Source organism: Daktulosphaira vitifoliae, unplaced genomic scaffold (genome assembly GCF_025091365.1).
Source record: "Daktulosphaira vitifoliae isolate Bord-2020 unplaced genomic scaffold, ASM2509136v1 Scaffold_4, whole genome shotgun sequence".
Classification (NCBI taxonomy): Eukaryota; Metazoa; Arthropoda; class Insecta; order Hemiptera; family Phylloxeridae; genus Daktulosphaira; species Daktulosphaira vitifoliae.
Window position 1 is genome coordinate 24,267,130 of NW_026099575.1, and position 25,553 is coordinate 24,292,682.

General features: G+C 25.7%; 2 protein-coding genes and 1 long non-coding RNA gene across 7 annotated transcripts in view; 2 read left to right on the plus strand and 1 right to left on the minus strand.

Annotated features, from left to right (window-relative positions):
- LOC126905212 (uncharacterized) overlaps positions 1 to 22,025 on the minus strand; it is a 56,550-nt gene extending 34,525 nt beyond the window's left edge. The window contains exons 1-2 of the long non-coding RNA XR_007703897.1: positions 21,384 to 22,025; positions 6,718 to 6,806 (exon numbers count right to left, since the gene is read on the minus strand). This is a non-coding gene — a long non-coding RNA (uncharacterized LOC126905212). The remainder of the gene's footprint in view (positions 1 to 6,717; positions 6,807 to 21,383) is intronic.
- Positions 1 to 25,553, plus strand: part of LOC126905202 (glycine receptor subunit beta-type 4-like) — a 125,091-nt gene that overhangs the window by 46,890 nt on the left and 52,648 nt on the right. The window lies entirely within an intron of this gene.
- Positions 9,899 to 24,252, plus strand: LOC126905198 (uncharacterized). 4 transcript variants are annotated; one of them, XM_050684701.1, is made up of 3 exons: positions 9,899 to 10,426; positions 17,092 to 18,081; positions 23,949 to 24,252. In XM_050684701.1, exons 1-3 carry the CDS (start codon positions 9,940 to 9,942, stop codon positions 23,969 to 23,971), a joined length of 1,500 nt encoding a protein of 499 aa, XP_050540658.1. In that variant the 5' UTR covers positions 9,899 to 9,939; the 3' UTR covers positions 23,972 to 24,252. The 4 variants fall into 4 exon arrangements, with proteins under 4 accessions (XP_050540658.1, XP_050540659.1, XP_050540657.1 ...); XM_050684700.1 differs by lacking the exons at positions 9,899 to 10,426; positions 23,949 to 24,252 and adding exons at positions 16,441 to 17,038; positions 23,818 to 23,846; XM_050684699.1 differs by lacking the exon at positions 9,899 to 10,426 and adding an exon at positions 16,447 to 17,038.

The following is a 25,553-nucleotide window of genomic DNA, read 5'->3' on the forward strand; positions in this document are numbered from 1 at the left end:
TCTTTTTTATATAGATGCATAATATCATTACCTTTCATTTGGTATATTTTTTTCATAAATTTAACCCTTAACCTGCCCACAAGGGGGGATTTAAAATGACAACTTTTTCACAAAAAATTAATTTTTTTAACTTAAATTTTGAAAATGTTCCGGAAGGTCTGACACTTTTATATATATCTTAAATTAAAGCTAATGTAATATGCTTTATCATGAAAAAAAAAAATTTCGGACTTTATCTTATCTTCACGGTGAAAATGGCTGCCGAATGCAATTTTTGTGTGAAAATTTTCNGGTGAAAATGGCTACCGAATGCTATTTTTGTGTGAAAATTTTCGATTTTGTATTTTACATTTTTAACTTTATTATGCTATAACTATTTGAAAAATGTATGGATCAATACAATTTTTTCATGAGAAGTAGTAGTTATATACATCTTTCATTCGACATACTGTTTTTTTAAATCGGACCATTTCCCTAAATACAGGGGGGATTCAAAACATAAAAATGCATATAGAAAGTAGAACTTTTTCAACTTAACTTTTGAAAGTGTTCCGGAAGGTCTGACACTTTTATATATATCTTAAATTAAAGCTAATGTAATATACTTTATAATGGTAAAAAAAAATTTCGGACTTTATTTTATCTTCATGGTGAAAACAGACATTAAACTTAATAAAAAAAATACGATTTTTGTAAAAAAATTCTTTTTTATATTTTTAACTTTATAATGCTATAACTTCTCGAAAGATGTATGGATCAATATAATTCTTTTTTTTGTAGATGCATGATGTCTTTACCTATCATTTGGTATATTTTTTTTATAAATCTGACTTTTTACCTGCCTACAGGGGGGGATTCAAAATGACAACTTTTTCACAAAAAATTGACTTTTTCAACTTAAATTTTGAAAGTGTTCCGGAAAGTCTGACACTTTTATATATATATTAAATTAAAGCTAATGTAATCTACTTTATTATGTAAAAAAAAAATTTCGGACTTTATTTTGTCTTCACGGTGAAAATGGCTACCAAATGCTATTATTGTGTGAAAATTCTCAATTTTATTTTTTACATTTTTAACTTTATAATGCTATAACTTATTGAAAAGTGTATTGATCAATATAATTTTTTTATGGGAAATACTATTTTTTAATAATCCCTTTTTCATTCGACATACTTTATCTTAATCAGGATATTAATAAGGAACTAGCAGTTTATGAAGCTTTTGGAATAATCCACCAATTTTTTAAAATTAAACACTATCTAAAGATTTGTATCGAAGCGTTTTTTTTTTATAGTGATTTTAATCACTGTTAGATATCATTATACTTGATCCATCTATGTCACATCACCTCTGTTACGCGACCCCCCTGTAAAAAATGTAAAATATAAAATCGAGAAATTTCATACAAAAATAGCATTCATTAGCCATATTCACCACGAAGACAAGTCCAGAGGTCAAATTTTTTTTTTTCATAATAAAGTACATTACATTAGCTTTAATTTAAGATATATATAACCTCCAAAAAAATTACAAATTTATAAATCGATAATTTTTTCAATTTTTTTTATTAAAAACTACCGTAACTTTTTCAAAAATAAATATATCAATATAATTTTTTTTATATAGATGCATGATATCAATACCTTTCATTTGGTATATTTTTTTTTATATCTGACCCTTTAACTGCCCACAGGGGGGGATTTAAAATGACAACTTTTTCACAAAATATTAACTTTTTCAACTTAACTTTTGAAAATATTCCGGAAGGTCTGACACTTTTATATATATCTTAAATGAAAGCTAATGTAATGTACATTATTATAAAAAAAATAAATTTGACCTTTGGACTTGTCTTCATGGTGAAAATGGCTACCAAATGCTATTTTTGTGTGAAAATTCTCGATTTTATTTTGTCTATTATTAACTTTATAATACTATAACCCTTTGAAAAATGTATAGATCAATACAATTTTTTTATAAGAAATAATATTTATATCCCTCTTTCATTCGACATACTTTATCTTAATCAAGATATTAATAAGGAACTAGCAGATCATATAGCTTTTGGAATAATACACCAATTTTTTTAAATTAAATATCAATCTAAATTACATAGTATAAAAAATTAATCATATTAAAATTTTTTTGTTTCTTTGAAGTCGAGAAAAATAACTTTAAAATTTGAACTAGCTAAATTTCCATTTTTATTAAGTGACAAATGAGACGTACGGTTTTTGAAACGGTAACACTTGGATCTTTCACGTCTGTGGAACTGAATTTTTTTTTAATTCTTTTTGAGTTAAAAAAAAATGTTTAACTCATTTGATTTTTATCTCATTTAGATTCAATAATTTTAATAAATATCAAGGATTCCATTACTGTAGTCTCCTCTCGTGAGAGGAAATTCATATTAATATTATTTTACTATGTAGTTTTTTTTTTTGTAGCTATCATTTATTTTCACAGCTCTCATTTAACCTACTTTTTGACAAATTTTTTTTTTTAAATTAAACACTATCTAAAGATTTGCATCAAAACGTTTTTTCTTTATAGTGATTTTAATCACTGTCAGATATCATTATACTTGATCCAACTATGCCACTTCACCACTGTGCCGCGACCCCCCTGTGCTGAGTTTTTTTAAATTTCACTCAAATACTAAATATTTTTTATATTAACATATTAACATATTTGTTATTTGTTTATTTGAATATAATTTTAAAAATGCACCCAAAGAAAGCTTATTATTCACCATAATGTAATTTTAAAAATTTTTGATTTAATATAGATATTTACTTGTCAAACGTCTCAAATATTAAAAAAATTAGAAATTAAGTAATTTTTTTACTTTGACAACCGATTTCTCATAATTAAACAATTTTGGTATAGTTTCTTTTATATTGTACTATTGTTTAAGAGCTTTAATAGGTTTAAGTGGGGCAGACATTTTGAAACATATTCAAAAATTGAGTCGAGAAATTTTTTTTGCCAAGCGTAAGAGGCCATTTTTTAAGCCCTTCTAGTACTTTGGTTTTTTATTGGATTTTCATAAAAATTACACTTAAAGAAAGCGTATCTCTCGTTTATTATGTTTAAATGTTTATATCTATAAATAAAATGTTTAAAAGTTTTAGAAGTTATAAATACAGGAATTACAGGACATATATATATTTTTTTTTTTTTTGAAAAAGTCGTTTTTAACGTTAGCGTATTTTGAAAATATTTTTCTAAATTTCTAAAATTTATCAGATTTTGATGATGATAAGTTCAATTAGATAATAATCAGTTTCATTTGACGTATTGTAAATTAAATTCGGTTCTGTGAGAACCGATAATTCACATGGACAGAATAAAAAACCTAGCATAGTAGAGTGGCGGCACAGTTCGGTCGTGGCATAGTTGGGTCCAGTATAGATGATATCTGACAGTGATTAAAATCACTATCATAAAAAACACTTCGATGCAAATCTATAGATAGTGTTTAATAAAAAAAAAAAAAAAATTATCAACAAAGTAGATCAAGTAAAAGCTGAGAAAATAAATGATAGCTACAAAAAAAAACCACATAGTAAAATAATATTAATATGAATTTCTTCTCACGAGAGGAGACTACAGTAATGATATCCACAATATTTATTGAATCTAAATGAAATAAAGATCAAATGAGTTAAATATTTTTTTCTAACTCAAAAAGAATTAAGAAAAAATTCAGTGCCACAGTGTTACCGTCTCAGAAATTGTACCTCGCATTCGTCACTTAATAAAAATGGAAATTTAACTAGTTCAAATTTTAAAGTTATTTTTCTCGACTTCAAAGAAACAAAATAATTTAAATATGTTTAACTTTTTGTACTACGTCAATTAGATTGATATAATATTAATGAAAATCAGTGTAATCCCTTTATAATAAAATGAAATACAAAACCAAGAATTTTAACACAAAAATTGCACATTTTTGAATACGGTAGCTATTTTTACCACGAAGACAAAATAAAGTCCGAAAATTTTTTTTAATATTTAAGTATATTATATAAGCTTTAATTTAAAATATATCAGTATTTCCGGAACACTTTCAAAAGTTAATTTTTTGTGAAAAAGTTGTCATTTTGAATCCCCCCCTGTAGGCTGGTAAAAGATTAAATTTATAAAAAAATATACCAAATAATAGATAAAGACATCAAGCATCTATAAAAAAAAAATTATATTGATTTGTTCATTTTTGAAAAATTTATGGAAGTTTTAAGTAAAAAAAATTGAAAAAATTTCGTAAATTAGCGATTTATAAATTTGTATTTTTTTTGGAGGTTTCCCCCATTTACGGGGAACGAGGGAAATTTTTAAAATTTTTGAGGGTATTGTCTTCGATTAGATACGATTTGTGATCTTTAGACGTATCGTTGAAAGAAATTGGTTCAGTGAAAGTTGAGAAAAAGTGGTGAGACACAAAAAAAAAAAAAACACATCATAGTAAAATTAATACCTTCTCAGCTTCTCATCGAAGCTAAAATATATACAAGGCAATTGGTTTAGTGATTTAAGTTATTGACTCGGAAGTATTTAATATGATACGTCATCAATATGTGAAAGAATATAATTTTTGATATTAATTTTAATGTTAAATATATCAACCAAAAAATATATAATGTGAGCGTTCGAGTTATAATCTCGTTCTACAACAATATTGAACACTCTATATAATCATATTATTTTGTGTCAGCAAACAAAACGAATTAAAAACAAACATAATTTTGTTTCAAAGATAGTTATCGTTATTTCGTTTAAACAAGAATCGTTGTTACTGTCCGCCTTAAATATCACCTTGTGGTATTATTTAACCTAAACCTCTACAAAATTAAGGTCACGAATTGAAACGGTCTTAAAGTAACATTAGTAAGCTGATATAAACATATTTTAGTTAAATTTATCTAAACACATAAAAATCGTATTATTATTACTTCATATATGATTTTTAATGTGCTAAAAATTTGCATTTGACAAACAAATATTATTATATGCATTAAATTTTTTTTATTAAATCTCAAAGTTTATGTGTAGTTATAATTTAAAGCTTAGTGCCTTTATTAAGAACTAATCTTAATTTAGTGATATTATATCATAATAATGTTCATATTATGTTATTCGAATCTGATTACTATTTAGGCTATTAGTAGAATTTTTAAATTCAATTCATAAACACCATATTTTTACATAAAATAAAAATATTTTAGGTTTTAGCTAAAAGTATCGAATTATGTAAATCAAAAATTTAATGAGTTGTTGGGGATTAAATTATTAAGCAACTTTTTAAGATAAATTGATAGCAATTTTTATATTGCTTATTTTTTCTTACTATTTTAAGCGCGTATATTGTAAATTGTGAAACCGCTTTACTTTGACATTAATATATCTTTTATTTAATTTTTCTTATTATTATTTTAGCTTCACTGAAAATCTGAGAAGGTATTTTATTTTGCAATGATGTGCCACTACTTTTTCTCAGCTCTCACTGAACCGATTTTACTCAACGATTTGTCAAAGGGTCACAAATTGTATCTAGTTGAAGACATTACCCTCAAAAATTGAAATTTTTGCCCATGTTCCCCGTAAATGGAAAAAATTATATATTATACTTAGAAATCATAGAACTACTAATTAAAAATAATGAAGGAAATAGGAATTAATTTTGCTTTTAAAATAATCCACCAATTTTTTAAAATTAAAGACTACCTACAGATTTTCATCGAAGCGTTTCCTATGAAAGTGATTTTAATCACTGTCAGATATCATCTATCCTTGTCCCAACTATGCCACGCTCACGCTGTACTACCGCCACCCCACTGTGTTACCGTTTTTTTTATTAATATTATTAAGTGTTTTATCTCATAAATTTATGTGATTTTCTATCGAATATAATTTTCTATTTATGATTTTAAAAACAAGCTAGCCACAGATGACTAGATTCTACAAATAAATAAAATCGAACACTTAATTAATAATTTTATACTTTACAGTCTATAATCGATTTATAAATTGTATAACTATTTTATACTCTATAACATAATAAGCTAACAATTTTTTTAAAAATTCACTGTAGAAATAAATTAATTATTTTTACTAATATAGATTTTTTTTTACTTTCAAGACTTAAATGCAAAATTATAAATTACAATTTAGGTTAAGAAGACTTTTCACATTCAAATTTAAAGAATTTTAAAATTTAAACAATACGATGTTTTCGTTTTAAAATATTAAAGGAATAACTAAAAGCAAACACACACTATATTGTTAATGCATGTATTATTCGGTGATTCGAAAACTTTTGTTTCCCATTAATAAGGTTCTCAAATTCAAGTACTTTTTTCGGTGTATTAAAACATGTCTTGGGCAATTAGAGATTCTGGAAGATTGAGTGGTCGTAAAGACATGATCAAATTCATATACAATTAAACAGAAAAAATTATCTACATCCATGCATGGTTGATTTTCGATAAAAAAAATTGAAAAAAATGATAGCCTTTCAAATTTTACGTTATATTTAAACTGTCATAACTTTGTTCAAAATTGGTTTATCGGCTAAGCACAGATGTAATTTTGTCACCATTAATTTTACATATTAATCATGTCTTTACGAGCACTAAATCTTCCAGAATCTGTGATCACCCGAAACATGTTCTCTTATATTTTTTCAATTAATTACGCATTTTTGTAACGCACCTAGCGGAGTCCTTTGCACATGTGTGTCTATCGGCGGCGAAGACGGCTACTTCAAAAACCAGTTTTGGTGACACATAAAATCCTTATCGCTAGTACAGAAAACAAAAATAATTATATTTTGCATCAAATAATAATTTCTAATTAACTAATCATTGTTATTTTCCTAGACTACTGCCTAAAAATGTACATTATTTTATTTTTGTTTTTTTACCATTACTCGAAATCTGTTGTAATTAGGAAAATATTATAAGAGATTGATATTGTACACAGTTTGATTTTCTATTGAAAAGTGAATTTTAAATACAAAATATTTTCGTCTATTATTGAGATAATGATAGAGTAAGATAAATATTTTTTCAATTTTGTCTAATCCGCCTAGTTTTACGATCTTTTAACGACTACTCATATTTTGTTGTACTTAGAAAAAGGATATAGATATCAATTTTATAAAGTATTTATTTTTCTATTTGTCAGTATATTTTATTTGTCAAAATTTTACTAATATTGTTGTGTTCGCCTAAATGTGAAAGGTGACCACCAATAATTGAACAGTTAAATTTTTTTCATATTTTGATGCAATCTTAATACAAAAATGTTAATAAATTATTTTATTGGAAATAGGAATCATCCAGTGAATTAATTGGTAATAATATTGTATCAAAAGTAGTAATATGTAGAGCTTTTTTATTTTTTCAGTTCTTATAAAATTACATCTAAAATTTGAATATCAGATTAGACTATTTATAGTTTAAACTAAGCAATGATTGTTTTCTGATAGCATTTATTAATTGGGGTGATGTTACATTATTATTATATTTTACATTTTTAATTTTTAATTTTTAAATTTAAAAAAAGTGTTTTGCTGAGTTTTTCTAAAAATTAAATATGAAGGACAGGTAACTTTATTTATTTAACTATGCAAATAATTATAATTTTTGTATAAATTATAAGTTCTCTGTTGCTTCTTTAGTTGTCTATACTTAAAGTAAATTATTTATGAATACATTTCTTAAAATAAAATGTTTAAATGGTGCTATGATAATATGTTGCTTTTGCTTACTGATTTTGTGTATTACTTTGTTTTTTCATCATTTTTTGTGCCCCCTCTATTATAAGTTTCTAAATACGACCTTGAAATTGTTTGAATAAATGTATAATAATAGTGACATCAACTAGTGAAATAAAATAAATTTAAAATATACAGTCATTTATATCTTATAAAAATACATTTAATTATTTATTATTCGTTGATTTATTGAATGTATATTTTTACTGCTAAAAATTACAAATAATCAAATTGGAGATATTTTATAGCCTCTTATTTCATGAACTCAATAGGGGAGTTGATATTTTTTAACTACTCATATTAACATTAAGATACTTCAGTCTTTTTGGTCTTTTTCCAATCCATGAGGTGTTGAAAATTTATGTTACAAACTCAAATACAATTGCTTATACAAAGCTCGTTAAATTTAATAGCCAAAAAAGTTTCTACAGAACTAATCTTGTTGATCTTACATATTACCTTTACCAAATAATAATTGATAATTTAATAAATAATATTTAATACAATACAATGTTTTCTTTTTTGGAAAACAATAAACAAAAGAAAAACTTAATTATTTATTTTTTTAATTACATACGAAATTTACTATATTTAAAAATTAAATTAATGTTTTTTAGTTCTATAGAAAATTACTTTAAATTTTTAGAGAATTATCATTTTTTTTTAAATACGAAAATTTACCACAACTCCACCAAACTATAAAATTAACTCAATTTAAAAATATCCCAATAAAACTATATGAAACAACCTTAAGTTATTTAAAAAATCGAAATTTTATTGTGAAAAGTAATATTTCAATATTTTTTTCTATATTTTACAAAATTAAGGCATCAAATTAAAAAACTCAGATATTAGGAAACTTGTTTTATTTTTTTCAATCGCACATAATTTCTTCATTTTTTTATCAATATTACAAAATAATATATGATTTTCTTTGTTATGTATTAGAGTATAATGTCTATTGAATATATTGTTGATAAATTTATTTTTTATTGGTGTAATTTACGTAAAACTCTAAATATTTTCTGACATTTTGAAAAAAAAATGATAAAATTTCAGTGGTAAATTCGTAGATAGCAAACGAGAAAAAATTCAGATAAAAAATTGTTAAAGATAAAAGTTAGAGGTATTATAATATTGTTTAATTTTATGTAAAAAAATGAAAATCTTTTTCGCACACGAAAAACGCTAATTTCGCAATAACTCAAAAACTGTTTTTCTTTTTGTATTTTGGACTTCATTTTCGGACTCAGTGGACGAGTTTACATAAAAAATGACTATTATAAGACATAGGTAAATATAGTTGTAAACTATTGTAATTAGCGTCCAATTACGTCATTACAATTATACCATTACATAGTATAATATGTAAATATTCTGAAAAAATTTCACTTTCAAAACAAGGTATAAAATTACAAATACAATGTTGCTTAATAAAAGATCAATTTATCGGAAGATCGATTTCTTATCAGAATTGATATTTAAACTAACTTTTGATCTATAAGGTTAAGAAATTTTTATAATTTTGTTGTAAAATCCTAACAAACGTTCTTTTTTATCAAATAATTGTTTAAATGCAATGAAAGATACCTAATTTATAACACACATTCGTATTTAACTTCTTAAATAAGAAAAATTATCTAAACTCAAATCATAGCTCAATAATAATTAATTATTAAAAAAATATGCAAATAGAGTTTTCTTATTCTTGTTAACCAAAAATTACAAAAAAAAAAAATGTTGAGAAAAAATTAAAAAAATGTCCTTTTTTATTTAATAGGTTAGTTGGCATTATGATATCTGGATAATATATTATTTGTAATAAGATAAGTTAAAATTTTAAATGAATTACAAATAACTTAACAAATGTTTTGGTAGAGGTTCAGTCATAACAGTCACCATGCATGCTAATGTGTAATATATAATAACTAAACATTAAAAATACATCGGTACTCATGTTTAAAAAACAATAATTTATTGAAATTTATTAATACTAAATTAAATTTTTGAACATATATTTTTACCAATTTTGTAAATAAGTTATTTTTTTAGGATAAACATAATATATATAAAGAAAAATTTTACTTTTTTTTTTACATTAAAATATATATTATATAGTACATAGTTGCGTCAAATTTGAGTTTAACATTTTTATAATGATAAATAAATTTTCATTATTTAGTTTCTTTATATTATCATGTTTCTATATTGTAGTTTCAAGTGAAATATATCTCGACTGCTATTTTAGTAAGTATTTATTATATAATTTGAACACCAAAGTTATGTATTTCAACAAAAATTTATTGGTTCATACATCTAACCAAAATTTGGTAGAAAAATTTGCCATGGGTCTTCAAACATTGGGTCCGATTGTAATAGTCATGCTTCAACAAATAGATGATGAATATAAAAAAATTAATCGATCGTTGTCTCCAAATAGATTCAAAAACTCACAAGGATTATTGTATGCGAATTTTTATTTGAATAATCTTTCCAACACCTTACTATTGCAAACATATCAAAATGTAACAATTCAAACTAGAGAATTAAGTGATCATGAAATTTTTATAGACGAATTTAAGAAAATTTATCCAATGTTAATTGAACAACTAAAAAAAAACGTTTTAGATGCATGTTATGAAGGTAAACAACTGAATTTCCCGGATATTGTTATTCAAAACCAGTTTGTTGGTGATAATTATTCCAGTAATGCGATTATTGATGATTTATTACCTAATGAAGAAGCTATTAAAACTATATTCATGGAAGAAAATATTGAAAATACAATGAATAAAGTTAATGATAGTGAAGTCAATTTAAGATATCATTTTAACTTAAAAATCGAAGATGAAATACCGGAAAATACTTCCTATCACCCGAATAACATATTGTTCTCCAGTTTATTCGATAAAAGTATAAGATCTAAATTAAGTGAAATAATTGAAGTGCCAATAAATGAAAAATTGGAAAACGGAAAATATCCAAACATGGCAGTATTATTTGACATGATTAAACACACATTTGATGTTGACTGTGTAGAATCATTCCAACGTCAAGTTGTAGCTGCAACAGTTTATCCGGTTTATTATTGTGTCGGCAAATTTGCACTTTTGTTGCAAAAAATATATGACAGTGTCAACGTGGAAAATCGTGAAGTAATTTCAAGAGACAAATTGTATGGAAAACAATTAAAAAAAACAGCTGGGGATATTAAATTGTTATTGAATTGTTTGATGTATAATAATTTACCAAAAAAAGTTAAGAAACATGTAGAAATTACTGATGATCTTTTAGAAAAAATAATGAGTTTAGTTATATCTCAAACATTTTTTAAATTGAAATCAGGATTTATTCATAGACTGTACTGGAGATGTGCTGAAGCTATGAAGTTAAATTTAATTCATTTCGACACGGGAGTGGATAAACCTAATATGTATGACCAAGTCCAATGCGACAAAATATTATCTCAGATTAATTTTAAAATTAGTCCTTTACTTGCCAACCAATCCTCAAACAATTTATTAAATAAGGCTTTATTGGTCTTTTATTCTGATGGAAGAGAAATATTCTCTTTTGACGAAATATTTTCAAAGGAATTAAAATGTAACATAGTTCAATTGAATAAACAAGGTATACCATAATAATAACAATTTTTATAATATATACGATTTATTGCAGAGGCGTGTCAAATTTATCTTTATACATTTTGATAACTATTGATATTTAAACGCGAAATTCAATCAGTATTTTTTTGTTATCAGTTAAGGAAATACATTCTTGGTTTTATTAAAATATTTTGTAAAACTGCTATTTTACCAAATGAAATATAAAATTACAAATAAATGTTTGATTACTATTCGGTTAATTTATTGAAATTAAGTTCAATTAAGAAAGATTATTTAAAATGGTTCTTAAGTATCGTTAGAAAATTAATCTATTATACTATTACTTTTCATACTAATTTTAAGAAAATTTCGAACAAATATTTTTTTTAACCAAATAAAGTTTGTATGCAATGGAAGACGCGGATTTTATTTATTTAGTTAGGTAGTTCGATAAATTTAACTTAATATTTTAAACTTTTTTACATACCAATATTATAAAATAGATTTATTTCAATTTTTGTTTTAAATTAATAATATTAATTAAAAGATCTTGTTCTATATATTAAATAGAACAAGATCGATTTTATACATTTCAATTTTCATCTGGTAGTAACTAATAAAGTATGTTGAAAAAACTTTAAAGCTGACAAAAATGTATTTTAATGTCATTATATAGTTATAGTGGTAAGAAATGTAATTAAAATCGGCAACGTGTAAACATTTATAATTACAATTATTTTCTAAATTTTCAGGTTATCATATTATATGGAAATAATAAACTTTTCAAGATAATATATGATATTATTAATTAAGGACAGAAACCTATAATAATTGAATTTTAAGTTAATACATTATTTTTTAAATTACACGGCAATGGTGTTAAGCTGTATTATATTTTTAAAAATTAAAATTTTAAAAGTTCTTGATGATCTATATACAATTAGTTTTATGTATAATAATTTTCATTGCACTCATTTGTGGTCTTTAAATATTCCATAGATCTGTTATAAAAATAATTTCNGTCTTTAAATATTCCATAGATCTGTTATAAAAATAATTTCACGAAATGACTGTACATAATTGGTTATCTACAAAAATATATACAAATTATTTAAATAAAATTTGACGATGAATTTCTTTTGTGTTTTTGATACTGTTGTTTTTAGCATCGGCAACTTACACGTAAAGGAGATAATACATTGTTAATACATATGTATATAACTATATATTAGAAACTATTTAATACTTCCAATTATGTAAAATACAATTTGTTCGATTCGATAATAATATGTAGTTAAATATTTTTATCCTTACAGGGATAAAAAAAGCTATATTTGAATTCTATTTAATGGGAAACCCTTATTTTAGTTTGATGAAAACAAAATTTCAACAATTATGTTCTAATCATTTTTTTATTCAGTGTTTAATTTGACACGGCCCGCGTCGCTTCGTTGTACACGATGCCCCGCGACTCGTGCCACTTTTATCAGCCGTCGGCCTACTATGAATATGACCAACACCGCGTGTTATGCGCCACTGTGCAAAGTCCAGCCGCACGGCCGACGACGACCCGCCGCAAATGGTGCGAGAGTCTTCTTCCCGTTGTGAAAGCGACAACGTCGACCAACCGAACCGCACCCGCGCACCGTCGCCTACAACGCTGCTAACCTTTTGCCGTCCAAGAATTGCGCCGTCGACGGCAGCGAAAGTGCCGCGATATTATGCGAAGATTATTATTTCTGTGTTAATCTTTTCGGTTTGTTTTATTTTTGTTAAAATAATCTGTTGTCGCTCATTTAATAAACGGCCCACGGGTCTCTACCCTCAAAACCAGTGTCGACCACATTTTTGCGACGTAAGTCGTGTCAAATTGTTAGCGTTTTTTAAAGATTTGAATTTAAGATAGAAATTCATCTTTAATTTGTATTTTATAATACAATAACAATAAACAGTTTCATAAGTTTCAGTTTCAACCCAATAATATTATTATCGGTATTTATTCGTACCATCTTAAGCAATAAATATTATAACTAATTATCAATGAAAAATTGTTTATGTAACATCATGAAGACATGACGACTATTGTATGCTAAACAGCATTTATCAACAGAAAATTATTCTAAAACTGCTGAATTTTTACAAACAATAAAAAAAATCAATTCATCAAATAAAAAATATTGTAAAAACTAAATTGTTTGAATTTTTTTTTATCATATCATTGAATTAAAACAGAGATTCTCATTAAGAAAATTAAAGATTTTTTAACATTGAACGGGAAAAAAAGAAAATTATATAACTATAAATTATAGTAGCTTTCTATGATGTATGCATCAAAGTGTTGAGCGGTTGGTAAGAGAATAGTGCAGAGAATAAGTGTAACAGAGATGAGAATGCTTAGTTGGATGAGTGGAGGGACTAGAGAAGTTACCATGTGGGGAACGAACATACAAGAGGTAGTATAGGTGTGACGTCAATCGTAGATAAGATAAGAGAAAATAGACTTGGATGGTTTGGTCATATTATGAAGAGAGAGGAATCGGAAGCTGTAAGACAGTTATAGAAATGAATGTTGAAGGGAGAAGAGGTAGAAGAAGACAAAATTAATCACTGTTAAATATTATCTACACTTGTCCTAACTATGCCGGGACCCAACTGTGCTCGGTTTTGTAATTTTAATAATTAATTAATTTTATTCTAGTAATCGACTGAATAATTCATTAAATAGTTACAAAAACAGTAATGTTTACTTATCAATACGCACTACACTTATATAAAAATGTATGATTAACTTTGGAAAGTAAATACTTGTGATTATGTGTGAACAAGTATGAAATTAATTTACAGAGTAGATATACAGTTTATTTTTTTATCAGTACAATACTGTTAAAAAAGTAATCCAATTTGAAATATTGTTGTTATATTTTTAAACCGCTTTATCGCACACTTTAGTTTGTCGTAATAAGACTAATGCTTGGCATTACGCATCATACATTTACCAAAAAAAATATATTATATTCTATATTTTATACTACTTGTATAAACAAATAATAAATTTATCTGTCATAACACATACACTGTTATACATTATATACGTGTTAAATCGATTATTGTAAACTATGAATTTTATCTTAAAATAATTATCATGTTATGTTCAATTTAATACAATAAACTGAGAATCACTAAAATATCTCAAACGACAATATCTCAAGGTTAGGGTAATTAAAAATAATATAAAAATGTTTAATTCTTTTTGCACATGTGTGAGCGAGCCGGAACATTTAAAATTCTGAATTCAAAATAGATTTAAGAATTCTTTTGTCCAGTTTATTTTTTTCAATTAGCGGCGACCCCGTGTTGTCTTCGGTACATTTTAATACGATATTGAAATATAACTATTTTGAGTCTGGATTTTATTTATTTTAAAAGATACGAAGTAGAAATTTCGTGTGTGCAAATTAGCGCGATTTAAAAAAAAATTGGCGTATTTAATATCTTGATTATCGACGATCTTTACACAAACAGTCTATATGAAGTCAGTAAATTCACATTAAACAAATTGTTTAGAATTAATAATCTGAGTAAAGAACGGTAAAGCAATAGATCAATAAAATCTCTTAATTTCAAAGCAATTTTACTAATTTGTTCAATATACCCATATACTCAACACATATCCTTCATATAAACCCTTATTTTTATTACTAAAAAAATAACTATTTTCTATATTTTTTTTTTCAAAATTTCATAATAGCCATTTTTTAGTTACTTTTTACAAATAATTTTTATGAGTCGATTAAAATTTCTAGAAAACTACACATTGAGTCACAACACATTTTAATGTGTGTAAAGTGTGTATGTAGTTATGATGGATACAACTTGTACTGGTGTATATTTATAACGAATACAGAGTGTCTGAATCTAAGACAGTCTGTAAAAGTACAGTCATGTATTTATGGACCTAGTACGATATCCATACATTTTTGAAATTTCGATCAGTTTGTTACTAATTCAAAAGACATTAATTTGTATGATTAGTTTCTGTAATTCAACAAGAAACTATTTTGCAGTTTAGTCTCCTGATTATGAGGGAAAAAATTTATAGAACTAAATATTTACCATAAAAAATGTTATTAGCAAAAAAACCGTATCTATAATACTTCGTGATTAAAATTTAAAAAACAACATATTTTTATCTTTACCGTTGAAATTGTTTTTATTAGTTTATTTAAATATTACAAACCAAATATTCAACATACAAAAAAAATATTTGCATAAAAATTGTTTATTATTTGTGTTATGTGTATCATTTCTTTTACCAAACGTTGTTGTTATAATCGAGTAATAAGGTGGATTGAAAAACTGAATTTTAATTTTTAACTTTCTAATAGTTGGGGAAATAATTATTCGTTAAAAATAGCTGGTGTATTGACGAGTTTTAAAATCANATGTATTTTAGTTTTTATATGTCACTTATAAAATCACACTAGTATAGTTTTAAATTAAGATGTGCCGCAAGGCATTTGAAATAAGTAATATTATTTACTCATGATTACTAAATTATTCTACTTATGCCCTATATTATCTTAATAATTTTATGATACGATAATATTTCATTGTTACTTCAGTAATATTAAATGCAAAAGCATTTGATATTTCTGTGTATCCATACGGAGTCTGTTAAGTTAATTTTAAGTGCAACAAGTGTTAAATATTCGTTAAAAATAGCTGGTGTATTGACGAGTTTTAAAATCAAAATGTTAAATTTTTAGAGATACTAAAGAGATTAGTAATTATGTATTACCAACTTATGAAGACGTTAGAAGATTTAACGAAAGATAACGCTCTATAGTAAATAAAAGCTTACTTTATTTTACACTATATATTTTCTATGGTGTACAATATTATTATAACTAACACCTTTGAAGCATTTAAAAATACATCAATACTCATGTTAAAAAACAATATATCAACTGATTTATTAATGCTAAGTTGAATTATTATAAGCACATATTTTTACCAACTTCATAAATACATTTTTTTTGGGGGGGTTAAACATTATATAAGCAAAAAAATATTAAATTTTTCATATTTTAATATAAACTATCTACTATCTATTTGCAACAGATTTGATACTAAATATTTATAATGATTAGTAATTTTTTTTTATTCAGTTTTTTAACACTATCATGTTTCTATAGTGTAATTTCAAGAGAAATATATCTCGATTGCTATTATAGTAAGTACCTATTATATAATTTAAACACCAAAGTTATATATTTCAACAAAATTGTATCAGTAAATAAACAAAACCATATTTTGATTGAAAATTTTGCCACGGGCCTTCAACTCTTAGGTCCAATTGTAGTAGCATTTCTTTGCAAAATATATCAAGAACATTTTGATAAACAGAATAAAATTATGAAAACCAATCAATTGTGGTCTATAAATGCATTCAAAAACTCGCAGGGATTATTATCTATAAATTTTTATTTGAATAATCTTTCCAACACCTTACTATTGCAAACATATCAAAATGTAACAACTGAAACAATAGAATTAAGTGATCATGAAATTTTTATAGACGAATTTAAGAAAATTTATCCAAATTTAATTGCACAACTAAAACAAAACGTTTTAGATGCATGTTACAAAGGTAAACAACTGAATTTCCCCGATATTGTTATTCAAAACCAATTTGTNACAAAGGTAAAAAACTGAATTTCCCTGATATTGTTATTCAAAACCAATTTGTCGATAGAAATTATTTCAGTAATGTGATTATTAATGATTTATTACCTAATAAGGAAACTATTAAAACTATATTCATGGAAAAAAATATTGAAGAAACAATGTATCAAGTTCAAAACACTGAAGCCGAATTAAAAATGCATCTAAAAAAATATATTGAACTTGATAAATTTGATATAACTTCTTATCACCCTAATGTAATGTTGTTCTCCCGTTTATTCCACGAAAGTAAAAGATATCAATTAAGTGGAATGATTGAAGTGCAAGTAAATGAAAAATTGGAAAATGGTGAATATCCAAACATGGCAGTATTGTTTGACATGATTAAACACACATTTGATGTTGACTGTGTAGAATCATTCCAACGCCAAGTTGTAGCTGCTACAATTTATCCATATTATGTCTGTATTGCTAAATTTGCACAACTATTGAAAAAAATAATTTTTGGTGTTTACGTCAACAAAAGCGAAATAATTTCCAGACTTAATTTTTATAAAGAAAGATTAAACTTAACAAGTGAAAATTTAAATAATATTATTTTTCAATTATCAAATAAAGGTAGCATTTTTCCAAATAGCGTTCAAAATCATTTGAAGGTCACTTACGATTTTTTACGGGGAATAATAAATATAGTTAAATCTCAGGAAATTAGTAAATTAAATTTAGGACATTTGGATCAACTTTATTGGAGATGTGCTAATGCTATGGAATTGAATTTAATTTACTTCAACACTAAAGTGGAAAACATTGATATGTACGACAGTAATGAATGTGACAAAATTATATCTCAGTTGGATACTGAAATTAATGATTTAAAAAATATCTTAAACAGTATAGACCACGAATCTAAGAACTACTTTTATTTTGTTAAAGTATTACAAGTATTCTCCTTTGACAATACATTTTCGAAGAAATTAAAATGTAACATTGTTCAGAAGAATAAAGAAGGTAGGCTCTAATAAAAATCAATTTTTATAATGTATATTTGGTTATTTTCAGCACTAGCGTTTTGCGTTAGTGCTTTTAAACTTTTTANGCGTTTTGCGTTAGTGCTTTTAAACTTTTTAAATAATAGTGGCAACTTATGCACTACCCTAAATAATTGTTAAGACAATACAAACAACACACAATTATTCACATTATTATCACGTCTCATTGATCTCAGAGAGTAATTAACTAATTGAAAATGATATTGATGTCTTTATTATTAAAATCTAAGTATTCCGCAAAAAAGAACTTTTATAGTTTTTTAGGACAATTTAAATATTACCAGATCTTTACTGTCATTATTAAAATAATAACATTGATAACTCTGATCAATAATGAAAAAGCTTCCTGTATAAAATTAGTTTATTTAAAAAATTTTAGTAAAAAAGGACAAATTTCTGTTAAAAATAAAACACTTCAGTTTGCATTATACATAACTTAATTAATTAGTCACCTTAATGTTAAAAGTAATCATGTGTTAAATTTATCAATTCTTTCATATATTAGCTTCGATGCAAAGCTGAGAAGGTATATATTTTACTATGATGTGTTTTTTTTTTCTTATATATTTATTATTTTTTTTTTTGTCTGTCACCACATTTTCTCAGCTCTCACTGAACCGATTTCTTTCATCAATACGTCAAAAGATCACAAATCGTATCTATTCGAAAACATTACCCTCAAAAAATTGAAAAAAATTCCCATGTTACCCTTAAATGGGGGTAATCTCCAAAAAAATTCCAAATTTAAAAATCGCTAATTTTCGAAATTTTTTCACTTTTTTTTACTTAAAACTGCCATAAATTTTTCAAAAATGAACCATTCAATATAATTTTTTTATAGATGCATAATGTCTTTACCTATTATTTGGTATATATTTTTTATAAATTTGACCCTTACCTGCCCATAGGAGGGGGCTTAAAATGACAACTTTTTCACAAAAAATTAACATTTTCAACTTTTTTTATTTAATTGTTTGTATAGGAAAAGTTTCCTAGCTTTATACCATCATCCATGGAGTTTTCAAATATATTTTTGAAATGACTGAATGTTCTGATAATAGGGATCAAAATGTCGTGTTAAATGTATAGTCCAAAAAAAAAAAATGATGAAAATATTAAAAATTTAACTTCATATTTACAAAAAAAAAAAAAACTGTTTTATCCAAGATAAGTATTAATGTAGTTTTAAAATATTTTCATCGATTAGTTGAAAATGTATAAAAATTATATAATTTCAATTAAAAAAATAACCCAGGACAGAGGGAACGCCGCACAGTGGTGACGTGCATAGTTGGGTCCAGTATAATGATATCTAACTGTAATTAAAATCACTATCATAAAAAACGCTTCGATGCAAATCTTTAGATAGTGTTTAATTTTAAAATAATTGGTGGATTATTCCAAAAGCTACATGGTCTGTTATTTCCTTATTTATATCGTGATTAAGATAAAGTACGTCAAATAAAACAGGGATATAAATATTATTTCTCATAAAAATTGTATTGATCCATACACTCTTCAATAAGTTAGAGCCTTATAAAGTTAAAAATGTAAAATACAAAATCGAGAATTTTCACATAAAAATAGTATTTGGTAATTATTTTCATCGTGAAGACAGATAAAAGTCTGACATTTTTTTTTCCATGATAAAGTTTATTACATTAGCTTTAATTTAAGATAATTATAAAAGTGTCAGACTATCTGGAACTCTCTCAAAAGTTAATTTTTTGTGAAAAAGTTGTCATTTTAAATCACCCTCAGTGGGCAGGTAAAGTGTCAGATTTACAAAAAAAAACCAAATGAAAGGTAAAGACACCATGCATCTATAAAAAAAATTATATTGATTTGGCCATTTTTAAAAAATATTTAGCACTTTTAAATAAAAAAAATTGAAAGAATGTTAAAAATTTGTAAATTTTTTGGAGATTTCCTTCATTTACGGGAAACCAGGGAAATTTTTTCAATTTTTGAGAGTAATGTCTTCAACTAGATACGATTTGTGATCTTTTGATGTATCGTTGAAAGAAATCGGTCCAGTGAGAGCTGAATAATGTAGTGACAGACAAAAAAAAATTTTACCATGATATACCTTCTTAATTTTATCTTCTCAGCTTCGCATAGAAGCAAAAATGTCGGATGAGAGGTGTGTATATAAAGTGTTTAAAATAAAAAAAATCTATTGGCCCATAAATTTGTAAAAAAGTTAAAGCAATATAAATTAAAAATATAAAATTGATAATTTTTCAAAAAAATGTACGTTTTTTTTTAACTTTGATATTGATTTTCATCATGAAAACAAGTCCGAAGGTAGAATTTTTTTCAAAATAAAGAATATTATTTATTATTTAAGGTATATATAAAAGTGTTAGTTTTTCTGGAACATTCTCAAAAGTTAAGTTGAAAAAGTTATATTTTCTATACGCATGTTTAAAGGTTAAACCCCCTCACGGTATAAAAGAAAATGGTCCAATTAAATAAAAAGTATATCGAATGAAAGAGGTATATATATATATAGTATTTATCATAAAAAATAGTATTATTCCATACATTTTTTTATAAATTTTATAGTAATATAAAATTCAAAAATGTAAAGTATAATACTATGAATTTTTCATATAAATAGCATACTTTTGAATACAGCAATCATTTTTATCACGAAGACAAGTCCAGAGATCAAATTTTTTTTTATATTTTATAATCTTTAATTTAAGTTATATATAAAAGTATCAGTATTTCCGAAACATTTTCAAAAGTTAATTTTTTGTGAAAAATTTGCCATCTTAAAACCNTCACGAAGACAAGTCCAGAGATCAAATTTTTTTTTATATTTTATAATCTTTAATTTAAGTTATATATAAAAGTATTAGTATTTCCGAAACATTTTCAAAAGTTAATTTTTTGTGAAAAATTTGCCATCTTAAAATCTTCTTTTAGGACAGGTAAAGAGTCAAATGTTCACAAAAATATACTAAATAATAGGTAAATACATAAGGTATCTTATAAAAAAATATATTATGGCAGTTTTAAGGAAAAAAAAATTTCAAAAATTTCGAAAATTACTGATTTTAAAAATTGTAATTTTTATGGATCATTTCCACATTCACAAGGAGCGAAAGAAATTTTTTTAATTTTTGAGGATAATGTCCAACTAGATACAATTTGTGATCTTGAGACTTATTGTTCATGAAAATCGGTGCTATGAGAGCTAAAAATGAGTGGTGACACACATATAAAAGAAAAAAAACATATCAAAATTAATACCTCCTTATCTTCGCATTGAAGTTAAAAGACTCAGTTACTATCAAAATGATAGTATCGTCACTTGCGTAGGTGCCGGTATTGTTACGTTTAAACACACATTAACTAGAGCAAATATGACCACGCACTGCTACGGAAGGAAATGATATATTTATGGAACTCTTGAGCCTTACAATTAGTTCAATAATAACACATGTATAAATATCACAAAATAATATTTCCGTTTGAAATTAATTAAAATAAAATACGAATTATCAAATGAAAAACTAGATAAATTACTATAACACGAACTAGGTATCTATATGATTTTTAAATAACTAATTTTGAATTAGTTTTTACCCCCAACCGGACCTATGGAGGCGATGGATGTTATAGCATCACTAAAGATAACGTCCACCGAGTGCGCAGGACGGACACTAATACCGAAGGGATGTATAAACCAAACTTCTTGTTTGTCGCACTGGCGCCCAAATAAAACGGTAACAGAAGCCGACTACTTCCCGTCCATCAAACGGACAGCGTGACGATTCGAATGCACGGAAAGCAATAACAACTTAACTAACTTCCTAACTGACGAGCAGCTCATTTAACAATTGTGGAGACAGCGCAATACTCGATCGGAAACAATTGACGTCGACAAGACCGAACAAACGAGCGCGAGTGGCGGTCATTCAAAGAAACACGTCTTGAGGACAGGTTCAACTACAGCAGCGCCACCGTTCCGTTACGACGGTTGTGGTGGCGGAAAATTACATTGAACGACGCGGCATACAATTATCAAAGAGTGAATGGTTTTGTTTTTTTCACGTGACAGAGACACGATGGCAAAACTATTTCCGGATGTCAGCGACGGACCTGTCGTGACAAATTCAAACGGGTGTTTGTATGACGCACCAACCTATTTACTGAGTTGCCGTTTACACAAATCATTATGTTTACCTGACGAGAGTATTATAGAAATATACTTATCGGCATACGACGAACCTGCGAAATTATAAAATTTCAGTCGTAATAGTTGTAACTCCTGGTGGATACGCATAACGAGAGGGCGTTTTGCTACATCTTATTTTTATGACTGATAACGTCTCTCGCACTATCACCGCCGGTTGTGTGAGAGACTCATTATTTTGGACGCCATTGAGTTGCTGTTGGTCCGCTTTTATGATTTTACGTTTTTCGCCGCCATTCATAACTTGCTTGTTATATGGTTCTATGGTGCTTGCGAGCCCGTAGTTATTTTAAAAACGTTAACATATCGCCCTTGCCATTGTACGTCATCCTTGCGATTCGTCTAGTTATTGTCTATTGTCCTTGCGATACGCTCGCCGTGAATTGCATTCGTACATCTGAAGTACTGTTCGCCAAAGTACGTTCTGCCTGTTCAATTGTCATATCAACGACTTCATTCACCTTTCACTAACATCAATCATTCATCATCATCGGTGTCGATAAGTAGTGAATAATCATATTGTTCTTGTCTTAATTTTAATCTTATTGTTTGTTCTTTTGTTGCATTAGCATTAAGTATCCCCCCGACCACATTGATATATATAATATTCTGGTTTATAATTTTAATACAATCAATTTCTATATATATTCCTAAATTCAATTTTATTCATTTTACACAGTCCATTCCCTACTTCCTTCTCTACATGATTTTAGAGACCTTAGAAACGAACTGAAAAGTAACCCGCACATCATTACCGGGCGTTTCGTTTAAACACCTCCATTAATAAATTATATAAATATCGGCCCGGTACGGACCGGGTAGGATACGTCCAGCTCCTAAAGCTCTTTATTATTTAAAATATAGCAGACCTACACCTATTTCAATCAACAATATATCATACCTTGTTATAGGTGTACCGCGGTCTGATTAATTTTTTTTTTTTTTAAATATGTATACTTCTGAAATTTCAGAAGGGCTAAGTCTCTTTTAGCCTTCACTTCTATTTGTACATTTGAAAATATTTCTTCCATATTTTTAATTTTACTGAAAAAACGGAACTCTTGTGTTTTATAGTAAATGAAATATTTTTTGAAATTTATTTTCCAAAAACTCTTTGTTTTTACAATTCTTTGGGGGGGGGGGGGAGCATTTGGACATTGGCAAATATCTGATATTTTTTTAAATAGATTATTTTTAATTTACAATTTTTCAAAACAATATTGGGCAAGATTAATATTAAATAAGTACCTGCTCAAAATTTATTTTTGTAATAGTTGAAATGAAGTAGTTAATTAAAAATTATTACAAATAGCTAATCAAGTATGTGAAAAACGCTCTAAAGTATAAAAAAAAGCTTATTTTATTGCACAGTTTATAATTTTGTTAATCGCTAATTTTTAAAATTTAAACAATATATAAGATGACCAATCCAATTATAATTAAAACCATGTAAATGTGAAAATTCTAGTAATTTTTTTATTTTTACAGGCTACCATTTAATGGGAAAATAATAAGNATCGCTAATTTTTAAAATTTAAACAATTTATGAGATGACCAATCCAATTATAATTAAAACCATGTAAATGTAAAAATTCTAGTAATTTTTTTTATTTTTACAGGCTACCATTTAATGAGAAAATAATAAGATTTTCATGATTATTTGGAATATTAATAAACGAAAATAGAAATCTATAATAATTTAAAGTTAAGTTACAAGACAATTTTTAAAATTACATTAAATTTACATCGATGTTTAACATTTTATTTATTTTTGATTGTATTTCTACTATTTTGACATATTTTTTTAACTGTTCAAAAATAGACATAGTAAAATTCATTGAAAGTGTGTTGTACAGTTTTTTGAAAATCTGTTCTCAATAAAATATTTTGGCGTACAATAATTTTATGACTGTATAAAATGTGTAGCTATTGATTTTTAAAACAATTCTGAAAGTAATAAATTGATATTTTAAAATTTGAGAGAATATTTATTTTTTTCATACTTAATTTTTTTAATATTAAATTTGTTGCACAATGTGTGCTGTGAAAAAATTAACAATATATAATATCAAATTGATAACCTGGATTTTATTTAGCTTTTATATATATATATTTTTATATCAAATTAAAAATATTATTGAATTAGGTATCATTAAAAAATTCAAGACTTGTTGAATAACATAAAAACTGGAGACAAATTGTATTTATTGTTTTTACTATGAGAAATTTACAATGCGTACAAATATTTGAGTTAAATACAAAAAAATTTTCCCTAACTTTTGAATAATAAATCAAAAATAATTAAGTTTAACTCTGATTATAACGGCACTGTTTTAACGACAGTTAAGATTTAATACCATAACACAATAAAATGTTTCGTTTTATAAATTTAAAAAAAAAAGAACAAAATTTATCTTCAGCTAATAATTCTATAAGAAGTCAAAGGAAAAAATACCTAAAAAAAAAAAAGGAAATGTTAGAATGCGTATATGCACGTGAGACGTTAGGGACCTGAGAAAGCGTCTACCGCCGGCGCTCGGAGGTCAATTGCGCTCCAGTAGATAGACCTTGCACCTTAGCTGGGCAATGATGGTACTCTAATGAGACTGAACTCACTATGTAATAAGACGGCTGATGAAGGAGACGAGGTGACCGTGTATTAAACGTATCGCAAAATATACGGTACCGTGTCAGATTTTTAAAAAATATACAAAGTGTTCAGTAAGTAATGAGAACAACAGAACCCGTTAAATTAAAATACTTAATGTATATAATATAATTTATGATATTAAAATATAATCTAGTATCTATATTTTTTATTTTCTTGCATTCTAAGCGCCACTTTTACGAAATAAGTTCAAAAAAATTGTAATCATTCAAAGTAGTACTCATATATGAACTTTAAACTTGTATTTTAATTTTACAACGAGATTCTTATTTTAGAAGACACGATAATTTATTGACCAATTTATTAATATCAAGTTAAATAATTAAACACATGCTTCTAGAAATTGTATAAATATATATTTTTTTAGGATAAATACATATAAGACGAACAATATTCAATTTTTATTTTTCAAATATCTATTATCGTATTTGCAATAAATTTTTTTTAATTATTTAAAATGATGAGTAATTTTTTTTTATTCAGTTTTTTAACACTATCATGTTTCTATAGTGTAATTTCAAGAGAAATATATCTCGATTGCTATTATAGTAAGTAC

Excerpts from the sequence above, each read along its gene's own strand:
- LOC126905198 (XM_050684700.1), top strand. The coding sequence starts at position 16,531 with ATGATTAGTAATTTTTTTTTATTCAGTTTTTTAACACTATCATGTTTC. Across the intron at positions 18,082-23,817 it reads TGTTCAGAAGAATAAAGAAG|GCTACCATTTAATGGGAAAA; the intron begins GTAGGCTCTAAT and ends TTATTTTTACAG.